This window comes from Papio anubis, chromosome 5 (assembly GCF_008728515.1).
Source record: "Papio anubis isolate 15944 chromosome 5, Panubis1.0, whole genome shotgun sequence".
Taxonomy (NCBI): domain Eukaryota; kingdom Metazoa; phylum Chordata; class Mammalia; order Primates; family Cercopithecidae; genus Papio; species Papio anubis.
In genome coordinates, this window is record NC_044980.1 from 41,935,109 (window position 1) to 41,952,976 (window position 17,868).

General features: G+C 38.5%; 1 protein-coding gene across 4 annotated transcripts in view; it reads left to right on the forward strand.

The window, feature by feature from the left end:
- The window catches only part of TMEM267 (transmembrane protein 267), a 51,744-nt gene extending 34,299 nt beyond the window's left edge, over nucleotides 1-17,445 (forward strand). For 2 of the 4 annotated variants that reach the window (XM_009208364.3, XM_009208365.3), the window contains exon 3: nucleotides 7,635-9,574. In XM_009208364.3, coding sequence (XP_009206628.1) covers nucleotides 7,635-7,970 — 336 coding nt within the window. In that variant the 3' untranslated portion in view covers nucleotides 7,971-9,574. Of the gene's footprint in view, nucleotides 1-7,634; nucleotides 9,575-17,229 lie in introns of those variants that run through there. The other 2 variants (XM_009208369.4, XM_009208368.3) reach the window with 2 other exon arrangements.
- The last annotated feature ends 423 nt before the right edge of the window (nucleotides 17,446-17,868 follow it).

The window sequence follows — 17,868 nt, forward strand, 5'->3', positions numbered from 1 at the left end:
TAATTTCCTTAGCACTATTTTGCTAATCTTCACAGCATCATTTAGAACTAGAGAGGATTTGTCTTAAAATAGGAAACACATTCATTTAACCTTTTTGATCACTTAGTACTTCCCTAAAGATGCACACAAATACGTTGCTAATCAAATTATTTGCCATCACAAACTGCTATGGATTCACATAGAGCAAAGACCCATGAACTGTATGTACCTAAAGAGTTCAGGGCTGGCTTACAGAGGATGTGTTTAGCCAGGTCTTGAAGAAAGTATTAGCAAACCGGCTTAAATTAACAGGGGTCATTCTCAAGGCTGTCCTAGTTCTTTTTGTATCAGTGTACTTTCTTCAGGAGCACACTTAATATTTCCCCCTTATTCTTTATGTTTTACAGTTAGTATGCAGCTCCTAAGTACTCCATAAAAGTTGAATAGCTTTAAGATGATTCCCAGTCCTGAGGAATGACTTGAACAGATTAATTCCCCCAGTCCCTTTTGGGGCCAAAGGCGTGTATTTCAATTGGACTGGCTAGAACACAGTCCCTTGTGGAGAAATTGAGGAATTTCATTGAGGCATTCAGAAGTTTAGTTATATAGCTCACAAATGAACTAAACTTAAAATGTTGGTTCAGATAATGTTTTCTAAATGTCAGAAGATTTGCCTACATTTTATGTGTTTATGATCTATAAACATTTCAGGAAAGAAATCTAAACTCATAGAGCAAAGACTTTCTGTTTCATTCACCCCTGGCCTAGAACAATGCCTGGCTTACCTAGTAGATTTTCAGGAAATATGAGAAAAGTGAATGAGAAATATTCACTTTTTCCTATTATATGTCGGGTACCAGGTATTTCTCAGAAATTGTTTCACCTATTTAGAAATTTAATCAGTAAAGAATCAGTAATTGCTAATTAAAGACAAACTTTTGTGCTATAGGTAGAGTTAACATATCATTTTGTTTAATATTGAAATAAGAAGACTTGAGTTTGAATCCTGGTTTTTTGGTGTTAGCAGAGTACTTTCCTTTTTTTTAGTTTTATTTTAAATTTTTATGGATTTAGGGCCACAAGCACAGTTGTATAACATGTATGTATTGCATAGTGGCAAAGTCTGAGCTTTTAGTGTACCCATCACTCTAATGCTATACAAATAGTATTTTATCTCTCACTTCTTCTCACCCTCCCACCTCTTGGAGTCTTCAGTGTCTATTATTCCACTCTGTATGTCCATGTGTACCCGTTGTTTAGCTCTCGCTTACAAGTGAGAACTTGTGGTTTTTTAACTTACTATTTCTGCATCATTTCACTAAGGATAATGTCCTCCAGTTCCATCCATGTTGCTGTAAAAGACATGATTTTATTATTTTGTTTGGCCAAGTAGTATTCCCTCCAATGTCTATTATTCTACTCTGTATGTCCATGTGTACCCGTTGTTTAGCTCTCGCTTACAAGTGAGAACACGTGGTTTTTTACTTGCTGTTTCTGCGTCATTTCACTAAGGATAATGGCCTCCAGTTCCATCCATAAAATCAGACACGATTTTATGATTTTTGTATGGGCAAGTAGTGTTCCATGGTGTGATTATATATCACATTTACTCCAGTCATCCACTGATGAACACTTAGGTTAATTCCATGACTTTGCTATTGTATATAGTGCTGTGATAATCATACAAGTGCATACATTTTTTATATAATGATTTCTTTTTTTTTTTTTTTTTTTGAGATAGGGTCTTGCTGTGATGCCCAGGCTGGAGTGCAGTGGTGTGATCATGGCTCACTGCAGCATCAACCTCTTGGGCTCAAGCAATTCTCCCACCTCAGCCTCCTGAGTATCTGGGGCCATAGTTCACATGCCACCGTGCCAGGCTAATTTTTAAAAAATTATTTGTAGAGGCAGGGTCTCCCTATGTTGCCCAGTCTGGTCTCAAACTCTTGGGCTCAAGTGATCCTCCTGCCTCAACCTCCCAAAGTGCTGGGATTACAGGCATGAGCCAGTGTGCCTGGCAATGATTTATTTTATATAATAACTTATTTTCCTTTTGGAAGATATTCAGTAGTGGGATTGCTGGATCAAAAGGTAGTTCTACTTTTAGTTCTTTGAGAAATCTCATACTGTTTTCAGTAATTTATATTCCCACCAACAATGTATAAGTGTTCCCTTTTCTCTGCATCCTTGCCAACATCTGTTGGTTTTTGACTTTTTGTTAATAGCCATTCTGATGGTATGTGATGGCATCTCATTGTGGTTTTAATTTGCATTTCTCTGATTATTAGTGATATGGAACGTTTTTTCATGTTTGTTGGCTGCTTATTTGTCTTCTTTTGAAAAATGCCTGTTCATGTCCTTTGCCCACTTTTTGATGGGGTTGTTTTTTCTTGTTGAGTTGTTTGAGTTCCTTGTAGATTCTAGATATGAGCCCTTTGGCAAAAGAACCCTATTTTCTCCCATCCTGTAGGTTGTCTGTTTACTCTGTTGATTATTTCCTTTGCTGTACAGAAGCTCTTCAGTTTAATTAAGTTCCCTTTTCTTCTTTAAGTTTTAACTTCTTCATCTGTAATATGTGTATTATAACATTACTTACCGGTCGGGCGCGGTGGCTCACACCTGTAATCCCAGCACTTTGGGAGGCCGAGATGGGCGGATCACGAGGTCAGGAGATCGAGACCATCCTGACTAACACGGTGAAACCCCGTCTGTACTAAAAAAAAAAATACAAAAATTAGCCGGGCGTGGTGGCGGGCGCCTGTAGTCCCAGCCACACGGGAGGCTGAGGCAGGAGAATGGCATGAACCCAGGAGGCGGAGCTTGCAGTGAGTAGAGATTGCGCTACCGCACTCCAGCCTGGGCGACAGAGCGAGACTCCATCTCAAAAAACAAAACAAAACAAAACAAAACAAAAAAAAACATTACTTACCTTGTGGGGTTGTTGTGAGGCTTAAGTAAGCATGATAAGTGACATGGCCTGGTAAATATTAACAGTAAATGGTCCAGGTGCGGTGGCTCACACCTGTAATCCCAGCACTTTGGGAGGCTGAGGCGGGCGGATCACGAGGTCAAGAGATCAAGACCATCCTGACCAACAAGGTGAAATCCTGTCTCTACTAAAAATACAAAAAAAATTAGCCAGGCGTAGTGGCAGGTGCCTGTAATCCCAGCTACTTGGAAGGTTGAGGCCAGAGAATTGCTTGAACCTGGGAGGCGTAGGTTGCAATGAGCTGAGATCATGCCACTGCACTCCAGCCTGGGCAAAAAGTGAAACTCTGTCTCAAAAAAAAAAAAAGGAAAAAGCAATAAATGTTAGAGATTGGGATAAGTTATGAAGCATTATAAAATATGTGATTCATAAATGTATTCATCTAGAATTTATTCTTTTATAATTTTTAAAAGCATTTGGGCTGCATAGCATATTTATCCTTTAATTCACTTAGAAGCACTATTGTTAAGAATATGAGCTATAGAGTTAGACAGAACCAGGATCAAATCCCAGCTATGTCACTCATTAACTGCACGGTGTGGGGGAAGTGACTAGCCTCACTACCTCAGTCTCCTCTGCTATAAAATGCTACCTACCAGATAGAGTTGTTATAAGGATCAAATGAGATAGTGCACATAAAGTACAGCATAGTGCTAGTATTAATCATTATTTTTGAATTAAGTATTAAAATATTTTACATTCACCATAAGGTGGTATGTGATTATCAGTAATAAATATCAAACCTGAATAAGTATTCATGGCAGTGATCTATTTTTACTTCTGTGATTCTATGATAATTCCATTTTCTTTCATTATTCATCATTTTTCTATTAATAAAAAAATCAAAGGCCAGGCACAGTGGCTCATGCCTATAACCCCAACACTGGGAGGCTAAGATGGGCGGATCGCTTGAGGTCAGCAGTTGAAGAGCAGCTTGGGCAACAGAGTAAGACTCCATCTCTACAGAAAATAAAAAAACTAGCCAGGTATGGTGGTATATGCCTATAGTTCCACCTAATCAGAAGGCTGAGGCAAGAGGAGCACTTGAGCCCAGGAGTTTGAGATTACAGTGAGCTAAGATTGTGCCACTATACGCCAGCCTGGGCTTTGAGACAGCACAGGTCTCTGTCTAAAAAAAAAAAAAAAAAGCTACATTGATATTTTAGAAACCAGCAAACAACAAGAATTTCCAGTTTCTTTTTTAGCAGCTATTAATATAAATAGATGTTAATTCACAAATAAGAATGTAAAGAATCAGTATGGCTGTGAATATATCCAGAACATAACTCAACATCAGGTTATTGCTTTCTTGCAAGTAGTGATTACCATAGGCTCCTTAATCCCATCCTATTGAAAATGTTGTACTTCCTACTAAAAGTGTCGCCAGTCTTTCCAATCAGTTCTATGATTTATATTTTACTAATATGGATTATAAACTAAACCTTTATTACTATAGTACATAAAAGTGCTTTTGTTGGGGGGAGAAATCTGATGCCAGTGTAATACTATTGCCTTTGCAAGTTATTTTACCTTTTGCGTGGAGGCCTTAAAAACTGTTCTTTTATCATTATTACAGTAACAGCTCTACTAAATTGTCTTGAAGCTTATCGAGTCAGTTTTTTAAGATGGGCTCTTGTAATAGATTCGCATTTTTATTTTTAGTTTTCTTAGATCATAGCTTTAAATACTGGTTCCATTCTATTCCTTTGTTTTTCTTTAGGGACTTCAATTATACATATGTTGTTTCTTTTTGCCTGTATTCTATTTCAGCCATTTTCTACCTGACTGTTTTTACTCTTTTCCTCATACTATTTTTATTTTCTTGGTTAGTTTCCTGCATTTTTTTTCTTTTCTTTTCTTTCTTGAGACAGAGTCTTGCTCTGTTGCCCAGTTTGGAGTGCAGTGGTGTAATCTCAGCTCACTGCAACCTCTGCCTCCTATGTTCAAGGGATTCTCATGCCTCAGCCTCCTGAGTAGCTGGGATATGGTGGCATGCATCACCATACCCAGCTAATTTTTGTATTAATTTTTTCAATGCACCTTATTAAACTTTCATTTGACCTATTCTCCCTTGGACACATTACAATATAGTCATTTATTAGATTGTTTTTGTTTTTTTCCATACTGAGTTTAATAAATTATTATCTTTTTTTAAATCTTTTTTTTTTCCATTTTTGAACTTCTGATTCAAGATTTTTTTTTATGTCCCCATATGGTTGTTTGAGATTTAATTTAGTTTGGAGTCTTGTGATACAATTTTCTTATGTTTTGTGTAGTTTTTAAAAAATTATTATTATTATTTTTTGTATTTGTTACTAGGAACAGAGTTCAAGAGATTTTTTTATGTTGGGGGGGGTTGTTTTTTAGACGGAGTTTCACTCTTGTTGCCCAGGCTGGAGTGCAATGGTATGATCTCAGCTCATTGCAACCTCCCCCTCCCAGGTTCAAGCAATTCTCCTACCTCAGCCTCCCGATTAGCTGAGATTACAGGCATATGCCACCACGCCCAGCTAATTTTGTATTTTTAGTAGAGACAGGGTTTCTCCATGTTGGTCAGGCTGGTCTCGAACTCCTGACTTCAGGTGATCAGCTTGCCTCAGCCTCCCAAAGTGCTTGGATTACAGGCGTGAGCCATCCCACCTGGCCTGATATTTTTATTCTGTTTTCTATTTTCCTCCTATACTAGCTTTTTGCAGATTTGTTCTCGTTTATCACTTTATTTCATGATATTACATGATTATTTATTCTAACATATTCTTGGTTAAGGCAGTGTTGGCAAAAGGACCGATGATGAACTTAACATATTGTGGATATAGAATTTAAAAACAAAGGTGAAGACAAAAGTAGAATAATAATACAGAAATGGTACATGTTCTGATGAAGTAGAAGTAAAACAAAATGTGGAGGAGGAGGCAAGGAAAGAGGAGTGTAAAATAGACTCTTTGATGTTCAGACCATAGGTGAGAGGTAAAGAATACTAGTTTGAGGAGAGGGTCTATAGAATTCCTTGTTCAAGGGTGGTCTGATTTGACAGTGGGACAAGGTACGGTTCTTTAATGAGTAACTTTTTTTCAGTGTGGTGGGAACACTGTCTGATTTTTGTTTGTTTGTTTTTTGGACAGGAAACTACATTTCTTCCTTTTACTACTTCTTTTCCTTTTCACCGTCTAGTCTCCAAAGGGTGTCTCTCCCTTTCTTACCATCATCTCCCCCAGAATCAATACCTTTCAGAGTCTTGAAGGTCCACTTTTAAGTCCTTTCCCTGCAGTTAGTGCTCTGACCTACTAGGACACTCTTCAGTATTTTCACACTTAAACTGAACTTCCTAGTGATAATTTTAGATCAACAGTATTTTCACACTTAAACTGAACTTCCTAGTGATAATTTTAGATCAATCTTAGGTTTCCCCTCTTCTCTCTTCAATATAGTTTTTCCTTACTTGGATGGAAGTGTTTGAGAGAGAACCCACTGATCTGGTGTTTATTTTAATACTCATGGGTAATTTCAAATATGGGCATTCTCTGGCTTCTATTTATGCTGAGGGTTTAAGATTTTATGTAGTTTTATTTGTCCTTCATGTTTTAAAATATTTTTAGAGGATATGTGCAGAGATTCAGATTTAGACAATCATCACTATTCTCAGCTTTATTTTTGTTTAGGGATTATCTTGCTGCAAATTAGTCTTTAAAGCAGGTGGGAACAAAACCCTACTCATGAATCATTCAGGGATTAAGCCTGAAATTTTTATTGGTTCAGATATTGAGTATATTTTTTGGTAGTGGTTTAGAAATTTACTGAAGTTTGCCGGACGTCATGGCTCACATCTGTAATCCTAGCACTTTGGGAGGCCAAGGTGGGTGGATCACCTGAGTTCAGTAGTTTGAGACCAGCCTGGCCAACATGGTAAAACCCCATCTCTACTAAAAATACAAAAATTAGCCGGGCATGGTGGCAGGTGCCTATGATCCCAGCTACTCAGGAGGCTGAGGCTAAAGAATTTTAACCCAAGAGGCAGAGATTGCAGTGAGCCAAGACTGCGCCACTGCACTCCAGCCTGGGCAACTGAGCAAGACTCCATCTAAAAAAAAAAAAAAAAAGAAATTTACTGAAGTTTATTTAACTCAATTTTAGAATATGTATTTAAAATAGTATAGTTTTTCTAAATATTGTAAATAAATTCCAAAAGTGTGTATTGCTAATATAAAATGGATATAACAAAAATATTTCCCTCTTTTGCCTTCATTAGCTAATATTTTATTTGGTTGTGAGATATCTTTTCAGTGCTCTTAAAGACCGTGGATAATTATATAAAACTTCAAATTACACAAACCATACACTTAGGATATAAATTATATTCATATTGTGAATTTTCTAAGCAAATAATGAGACACTTAAAAAATTAATCACCATATTCCTGAGAACTTGATTTTATTTTTAATGTAAAGGATATCCTGCTCACACTTTTATAGTCTTTATATATATATATATATGTTTGTGTGTGTGTGTATATATATAATTTTGGTATATGTATTCTGAAGTGGCATAGAACATGTTTCTTTTGCATGTCCAATAGACTCTAGAAAATATTTTAAAATATTAAGAAGCATGTATAAAATTTTGTTTTGCTAGAAGGGAAATGATACTCGCTATTACTTTGCTCCCTCAGGCTGCTTTGACTCTTCCGCGAAGACCTTTCCTTCACTGTTCTACTGTGATACCTGTTGTGGTTCTGACCTTGAAATTTACTATGCACCTTTTCAAGCTCAAAGACTCATGGTGCTTTCTTCCTTGGATGTTATTTATATCCTGGACTTCACACCATATCCGCGATGGGATTCGTCATGGTTTGTGGATATGCCCATTTGGAAAAACTTCTCCTTTGCCATTCTGGCTTTATGTAATAATCACATCATCTTTACCTCACATCTGTTCATTCATTATGTATTTAACAGGAACCAGACAAATGATGTCTTCAAAACATGGAGTTCGTATTGACGTCTGAGGTAACCACACAGCAGTCTTAGAGAAGCAGATGGCTCAGATGATGATAATTAAGAGTAGCCAACATTAAAGTTAATTTTTAAAAACACAGTTAGGTGTTTATATTATTTAATTATTATAATTCTGGAATCCTCTTTCTCAGGAAGCATGTACAACTTTTTTAAAAATTATACTTGTTATTATTCTACTTCTCTCTTCTATGACAACTCTAATGCGATATTGGAGTTTCATTTATTCCACAATATGTTTTTATTGTTTTTTTCTGTTTATCTGGTTTTACTAGTAGTTCTGTTAGATTAACATCCTGTTCATTTTCTGGAAATATACCTGGAATTTAGTCCATTTCCTAGTGAAAAACAGTTCAAATTTAGGGTAACTAATTTGTAAAGAGTTAACATTATATTTGGATCCACATTTTCTTGAGATATTGAAATAGTGAAATCGCCAAATAAATGATATCAATCATTTAACTATACAAATGTATAGTTAATGCTAACATGTATTTATTTTCATATATGTTGATCCTGACTGAAATTTAATTTGCACAATGCTTTATGAGTTATGATTGCTGGCAAAATCTTCAGAGCACTTGTGACACATCATTATAATATCTGGTAGCTAACATTAGATCTAGCTTATTATTTCAGAAATTAATTTAGGAAATTATTAAAACATGTTGACTATAGTAACAGTTTACTGAATTAGTATTTTTTTAGTATCTCTAGCCTAAAATCTCATGTGTTGTGTTTTAACTGTTTTGAAAAACATAGCTAAATTTAATATTTGTTAATAAATAACATTAACAAAATACTGATATTTGGATCATAACCATAACAGTTGAATTCATACAAAAAATAATGACCAGTAATGTCATTTCAAATGTAAATTCCTGAATATACCACTAAAATTGTTTTAGTTGCCATCAGTTTGTTTATATACTATTCTAAAATATTTTACTAGTTAAATAATTTTTTAATCTGCCTGATACTGAAAGACAGCGTATTTTTTTTCAAAATAAAGTTTTAGGAAATTTGCTTTTTCCTTTTTCTTTCAGGTTGATCTTCTATTAAAATGATTCCTGTTTATTAGAGAAGGAAAATTGAGTTACTATACATCTTATATTTGCACAGTTTATTAAAGTTAGTGCCCTAAAGTTACCTGCTTTTCTTTGTGGCATATGAGGCATCTGCTGTCTTCAGATTTTCTTACAGTTTTGTGATTTATAATGCTAATGATTGGTGTGCCTTATTCTCTGAGGGAGGATGGAGGGTTCATAAAGCAATGCCTTATCCACAGCAGATTTTCTTGTATATTAAGTTAAACAGAATTCTCTATAAATTATTATGAAGGTTCAAGTTCTTTAGGGGAGTTTTTTTTTCTTGTTGTTAACAATTTGGTTGCAATCTATTATATTTTGCAATTGACTAGATATTACAGTCTACTTATTTTTCAAGAGTAATTATTATATAAGTTTGGTTGGTATAATGGTAAATATTATATAGTGGGGGTAAATTTGATTGGAGTTTTTTTTTAAGCATCTGACTTTAGAAATCCGTGGAAATAAAGTCTGTATCTTGTGTAACAATTCCAGACTAAATTGCAAAACCTTTTCTACTTCTTCTTTCTTCATATTAAACAAATAAATATTATTAAAAATATAGGGCCTTATTTAAGAATGCTACATGGTGACAGGACGCAGTGGCTCACGCCTGTAATCCCAACACTTTGGGAGGCCGAGGCCAACACTTTGGGAGGCTGAGGCAGGCAGGTCACTTGAGGTCAGGAGTTCGAGACCAACCTGGCCAACATGGTGAAACCCCGCCCCTACTAAAAATACAGAAATTAACTGGGCGTGCTGGGTGTGCACCTGTAGTTTCAGCTACTCGGGAGGCTGAGGCAGAGAATGGCTTGAACGTGGGAGGCAGAGGTTGCAGTGAACTGAGATGGTGCCACTGCACTGCAGCCTGGGTGACAGAGGGAGACTGTCTTAAAAAGTAAAAATAAAATAAATAAGAATGCTACATAGGCATTTTTGGGGTTGTCCTAACTTTCCTTTATTAGAATGGAATGCACTTTTGAACATAACTCCTTGCTTAAACAATACTGCACATTTTATGTGTGGGTTCATCTTGGTTCCTACCTCTACCATCAGAAATCTTCCTTGTCCTCTAAATCAGCAGTCCCCAGCCTTTTGGCACCAGAGCCTGGGGGGACTAGTTTGGTGGAAGACAATTTTTCCACAGATGGTAGGGGAGGGGTGGGGGTGCAGATGGTTTTGGGATGAAACAGTTCCATTTCAGATCATCAGGCATTAGATTCTCATAAGGAGCTTTCAACCTAGATCCCTCACATGCACAGTTCACAATAGGATTCCTGCTTCTATGGGTCTCTGATGCTGCAGCTGATCTAACAGGAGGTGTAGCTCCGGTGATAATGCTTGCTCACCCACCACTCACTTCCTGCTCTGTGGCCCAGTTTCGAACAGGCTATGGACCAGTACCTGTCCACAGCCCAGGAGTAGGGGACCCCTGCTCCAAATGGACCCCAAAATTTGTGATTGCAATGTCTGCAAAACCAGCAACCACCTCCCCATGCCTGCACTTTCTTTTTGCTTCTAGTGAAAGAATTTGTGTCAATACAACATTGTGTTTGAAAGATAGATTGTACTTTATTTGCATGTGTGGATTTTTCTCCATCTTCTAGAATAACTTCCTTCACCTAGTGTTTGTCTCTTTGCTGTTTTACTGATCCAGCCTCCCAGTCTACCATTCTCTTATCTTGAGTTGTGTTATTCATGCTGGCTTCTGGACAACTTCTACCACTGAACTATGTTCTACTCATCCCCCAAGCCCAGCTTTCTTTCATGGTAGGCTTAAGAATCCCTGTTGTGGAGAATGCAACAAAGACACTCCTCAACAAGAGCAACTCCAAGACACATAATTGCCAGATTCACCAAAGTTGAAATGAAGGAAAAAATGTTAAGGGCAGCCAGAGAGAAAGTTCAGGTTACCCACAAAGGGAAGCCCATCAGACTAACAGCTGCTGTCTCAGCAGAAACTCTCCAAGCCAGAAGAGAGTGGGGGCCAATATTCAACATTCTTAAAGAATTTTCAACCCAGAATTTCATATTCAGCCAAATTAAGCTTCATAAGTGGAGGAGAAATAAAATCCTTCACAGACAAACACATGCTGAGAGATTCTATCACCACCAGGCCTGCCTTACAAGAGCTCCTGAAGGAAGCATTAAATATGGAAAGGAACAACCGGTACCAGCCACTGCAAAAACATGGCAAATTGTAAAGACCCTCTATGCTAGGAAGAAACCGCATCAACTAACGAGCAAAATAACCAGCTAATATCATAATGTCAGGATCAAATTCATACATAACAATATTAACCTTAAATGCAAATGGACTAAATGTTCCAATTAAAAGACACAGACTGGCAAATTGAATAAAGAGTCAAGACCCATCAGTTTCCTGTATTCAAGAGACCCATCTCACATGCAGAGACACACATAGGCTCAAAATAAAGGGATGGAGGAAGATCTACCAAGCAAATGGAAAATGAAAAAAAGCAGGGGTTGCAATCTTAGTCTCTGATAAAACAGACTTTAAACCAACAAAGATCAAAAGAGACAAAGAAGGCCGTTACATAATGGTAAAGGGATCAATTCAAGAAGAAGAGCTAACTATCCTAAATATATGTACACCCAACACAGGAGTACCCAGATTCATAAAGCAAGTCCTTAGAGACCTACAAAGAGACTTAGACTCCCACACAGTAATAATGGGAGACTTTAACACCCCACTGTCAACATTAAACAGATCAATGAGACAGAAAGTTAACAAGGATATCCAGGGATTGAACTCAGCTCTGCACCAAGCAGAGCTAATAGACATCTACGGAACTCTCCACCCCAAATCAACAGAATATACATTTTTCTCAGCAACACATCACACTTATTCCAAAACTGACCACATAGTTGGAAGTAAAGCACTCCTCAGCAAATGTAAAAGAACAGAAATTATAACGAACTGTCTCTCAGACCACAGTGCAATCAAAGTAGAACTCAGGATTAAGAAACTCACTCAAAAACCACTCAACTGCATGGAAACTGAACAACCTGCTCCTGAATGAGCACTGGGTACATAATGAAACGAAGGCAGAAATAAAGATGTTCTTTGAAACCAATGAGAACAAAGATACAACATACCAGAATCTCTGGGACACATTGAAAGCAGTATGCAGAGGGAAATTTATAGCACTAAATGCCCACAAGAGAAAGCAGGAAAGATCTAAAATTTACACCCTAGCATCACAATTAAAAGAACTAGAGAACCAAGAGCAAACACATTCAAAAGCTAGCAGAAGGCAAGAAATAACTAATAACAGAGGAGAACTGAAGGGGATAGAGACACAAGAAACCCTTCAAAATATAAATGAATCCAGGAGCTGTTTTTTTGAAAAGATCAACAAAATTGATAGACTGCTAGTAAGACTAATAAAGAAGAAAAGAGACAACAATCAAAGAGACGTAGTAAAAAATGATAAAGGGGATATCACCACCATTCCCACAGAAATACAAACTACCATCAGAGAATACTATAAACAACTCTATGCACGTAAGCTAGAAAATCTAGAAGAAATGGCTAAATTCCTGGACACATACACCCTCCCAAGACTAAACCAGGAAGAAGTTGAATCCCTGAATAGACCAATAACAGGCTCTGAAATTGAGGCCATAATTAATAGCCTACCAACCAAAAAAGTCCAGGACCAGACGGATTCATAGCTGAATTCTACCAGAGGTACAAAGAGGAGCTGGTACCATTCCTTCTGAAACTATTCCAATCAATAGAAACAGAGGGAATCCTCCCTAATCCATTCTGTGAGGCCAGTATCATCCTGTTACCAAAGCCTGGCAGAGACACACCAAGAAAAAGAGAATTTTAGACCACTATCCCTGATGAACATCGATGCAAAAATCCTCAATAAAATACGGGCAAACCAAATTGAGCAGCACATCGAAAAGCTTATCTTCCATGATCAAGTTGGCTTCATTCCTGGGATGCAAGGCTGGTTCAACATACGCAAATCAATAAACATAATCCATCATATAAACAGAACCAAAGACAAAAACCACATGATTATCTCAATAGATGCAGAAAAGGCCTCTGACAAAATTCAACAGCCCTTCATGCTAACATCTCTCAATAAACTAGGCATTGATGGAACGTATCTCAAAACAGTAAGAGCAATTTATGACAAACCCACAGCCAATATCATAAAGAATGGGCAAAAACTGGAAGCATTCCCTTTGAAAACGGGCACAAGACAGGGATGCCCTCTCTCACCGCTCCTATTCAACATAGTGTTGGAAGTTCTGGCCAGGGCAATCAGGCAAGAGAAAGAAATCAAGGGTATTCAGTTAGGAAAAAAAGAAGTCAAATTGTCCCTGTTTGCAGATGACATGATTATATATTTAGAAAACCCCATCATCGCAGCCCAAAATCTCCTTAAGCTGATGCAACTTCAGCAAAGTCTCAGGATACAAAATCAATGTGCAAAAATCACAAGCATTCCTATACACCAATAACCAACAAACAGAGAGCCAAATCATGAGTGAGCTCCCATTCACAATTACTACAAAGAGAACAAAATACCTAGGAATCCAACTTACAAGGGATGTGAAGAACCTCTTCAAGGAGAACTACAAACCACTGCTCAATGAAATAAAAGAGGACACAAACAAATAGAAGAACTTTCCATGCTCATGGATAGGAAGACTCAATATCGTGAAAATGTCCATACTGCCCAAGGTAATTTATAGATTCAGTGCCATCCCTATCAAGCTGCCAATGAATTTCTTCAAGGAATTGGAAAAAACTACTTTAAAGTTCATATGGAACCAAAAAAGAACCCGCATTGCCAAGACAATCCTAAGCAAAAAGAACAAAGCTAGAGGCATCACGCTACCTGACTTCAAACTATACTACAAGGCTACAATAACTAAAACAGCATGGTACTGGTACCAAAACAGAGATATAGACCAATGGAAATTAACAGAGCCCTCGAAAATAATACCACACATCTACAACCATCTGATCTTTGACAAACCTGAGAAAAACAAGAAATGGGGAAGGATTCCCTATTTAATAAATAATGCTGGGAAGACTGGCTAGCCATAAGTAGAAAGCTGAAACTGGATCCCTTCCTTACACTTTATACAAAAATTAATCCAAGATGTATTAAAGACTTAAATGCTAGACCTAATACCATAAAAACCCTAGAAGAAAACGTAGACAATACCATTGAGGCCATAGGGATGGGCAAGGACTTCATTACTAAAATACCAAAAGCAATGACAACAAAAGCCAAAATTGGCAAATGGGATCTAATTAAACTAAAGAAATTCTGCCCAGCAAAAGAAACTACCATAAGAGTGAGCAGGCAACCTACAGAATGGGAGAAAAATTTTTACAATCTACCCATCTGACAAAGGACTAATATCCAGAATCTACAAAGAACTTAAACAAATTTACAAGAAAAAATCAACCCCATTAAAAAGTGGACAAAGGATATGAACAGACACTTTTTAAAAGAAGATATTTATGCAGCCAACAGACACATGAAAAAACGCCCATCATCACTGGCCATCAGAGAAATGCAAATGAAAACCACAATGAGGTACCATCTCATACCAGTTAGAATGGCGATCATTAAAAAGTCAGGAAACCACAGGTGCTGGTGAGGATGTGGAGAAATAGGAACACTTTTATACTGTTGGTGGGACTATAAACTAGTTCAGCCATTGTGGAAAACAGTGTGGCAATTCCTCAAGGATCTAGAACTAGAAATACCATTTGACCCAGCCATCCCATTACTGAGCATGTACTCAAAGGCTTATAAATCATGCTGCTATAAAGACATGCACACGTATGTTTATTGCAGCACTATTCACAATAGCAAAGACTTGGAACCAACCCAAATGTCCATCAATGATAGACTGGATTAAGAAAATGTGGCACATATGCACCATGGGATACTATGCAGCCATAAAAAAGGATGAGTTCATGTCCTCTGTAGGGACATGGATGAAGCGGGAAACCATCATTCTGAGCAAACTATCGCAAGAACAGAAAACCAAACACCGCATGTTCTCACTCATAGGTGGGGATTGAACAATGAGAACACTTGGACACAGGGTGGGGAACATCACACACTGGGGCCTGTCATGGATTAGGGGGCGGGATAGCATTAGGAGATATACCTAATGTAAATGACAAGTTAATGGGTGCAGCACACCAACATGGCACATGTACACATATGTAACAAACCTGCACATTGTGCACATGTACCCTAGAACTTAAAAGTATAATAATAATAATAAAAATCCCTGTTGTAAATGGGTAAAAACTCCCTTTTTTATTTATTTTATTTTATTTATTTATTTTGAGATGGAGTCTCGCTGTGTCGAGACTCCAGGCTGGAGTGCAGTGACATGATCTCGCCTCACTGCATCCTCTGCCTCCCAGATTCAAGTGATTCTCCAGCCTCAGCCTGGGATTACAGGCACCTGCCACCACACCTGGCTAATTTTTGTATTTTTAGTAAAGACAGGGCTTCATCATGTTGGCCAGGGTGGTCTCGAACTCCTGACCTCAAGTGATTCACCCATCTCGGCCTCCCAACAGTGCTGGGATTATAGGCATGAGCCACCATGCGGCCAAAATTCCCTTTTTTATTTTCACCTCTTTAACTTGGCCCTTTCTCCTCTGAGGCAGCAACCTTCCCACTCTGTCCCTTAGGCAGACACCCTTGGCTCCTGTTTCTTTTGGCTGGTGGAATGATTACTTAGTTTGGCCCATTTAACCAACCGGTCTTTGCTCACCACTGTCAGAGTTCTCAGTCTTTTTCGTTTGATAGCTCATTATGTTGCTCACTTCAAATTCTCCCCTTCTAAGACTCACTTTCCCTTTCTTTGATGATATGAGCAAAAAGGATCCCCTTTTTCCTTTTATTCCAACCCTTGCTTTTATCTTTCCCAGTTATAGATGACCTGCCTGAAACCTGGACTTCTGCATTCCCCTATTCTATGCCACGACCCTCATTGCCACATCACATCAGCCATTTGTCAGTAGAGTGGGCCCCTGTACCTCTATCTTAGATGATACTGGTCACCTCTGAGATCTTAAGCTTTGTTTCCTTTCTCTAGACCAGTAGTTCTCAAAGTCTACCATACATCACAGTCACATTCAGGGCTTGTTAAAACTTGGACTGCTTGGGACCCATCCCCAGAGTTCTGATTTGGTAGGTCCTAATCACTTACATTTCCAACACATTTCCAATTGATGTCAGTGCTGCTGTTCAGGAATGATATTTTGAAGACCACTACTCCAGGCCCATCCTGCTTCTTTAATTTCATTTTCCTCATCTGTGTTTTTTTTTTTTTTTTTTTTGAAATGGAGTCTCACTCTGTCACCCAGGCTGGAGTGCAGTGGCACAATCTTGGCTCACTGCAAGCTCCGCCTCCCGGGTTCACACCATTCTCCTGCCTCAGCCTCCCGAGTAGCTGGGACTACATGTGCCTGCCACCACTCCCGGCTAATTTTTTGCATTTTTAGTAGAGACGGGGTTTCACCGTGTTAGCCAGGATGGTCTCGATCTCCCGACCTTGTGATCCACCCACCTCAGCCTCCCAAAGTGTTGGGATTACAGGCGTGAGCCACCGCGCCCGGCCTACTCTTTGTTTAATTGAGCCAGCTGCTCTGCCTTATCAATATCTTTAATTTTTCTTAAATGTCCCTCATCACCAAGTTCATCAGCCCTGTGCTGGGTGCATTTAACTCTGCCAAGGCCCTACCTGTACAGTGGTATAAGTTCAGGCACCCATCAGTGCAATACAGTGCAGTTTAAATTACTGTACACTTCCTCGTGTATCATACAATTAGTCAATCCAGAATAGTCTATGAAGACGGCTTCTCCCGGTTCTACTTTAGGCCACATGTCTTTGAAGTAGTTATGGAAGCATGCTGACTTGGTTTACTACAACTCATGCAATCTAACTTTAGCCAGGTACTTGATAATGTGTTGCTCACTACTGAACATTGTAGTGTAATATTGTAACACGGAATGTCTGCTACATCACAGCTTTCTGATAGTGGGATAGACTTGGGTGGGTGCTTAAGCATAACTGATCATACTGACCTCATGACCCCACTCTATTCTCTTCCCTCCCCCACATTGACATACCACAGGAGCGTGCCCCTGACCCTTGACCCAAGTGTTGCCAACTGACAGCAGGTTAGAATCTTTGGAGATGGCCTGATAAAGAAGTTTTGACCAATTCCATAGAGAAGAGAAAATACCTTGGAACCTTAGAGAAGAGAAAGCAGAGAGCACAAGCCACAAAGTATGCAGAACTGGTAAAGGTTTACATTTTTCTTTTTTTTTTTTTTGAGGCAGAGTCTCACACTGTCGCCCAAGTTCCGCCTCGTGGGTTTGCACCATTCTCCTGCCTCAGCATCCTGAGTAGCTGGGACTACAGGCACCCACCACCACACCCGGCTAATTTTTTTGTATTTTTAGTAGAGACGAGGTTTCACCGTGTTAGCCAGGATGGTCTCAATCTCCTGACCTCGTGATCTGCCCACCTCGGCCTCCCAAAGTGCAGGGATTACAGGCTTGAGCCAGCACGACCAGCCTTTTTTTTTTTTTTTTTTTCTAAGAGTAGGTCTTGCTCTGTCACCCAGGCTGGAGTGCAGTGGCATGACTGCAGCTCACTGCAACCTTGACCTCCTGGATTCAAGCACTCCTTCCACCTCAGCCTCTTGAGTGACTGGGACTACAGGTGCAATAGCATGCCCAGCTAAATTTTAATGGTGTTTTGTTGTTTT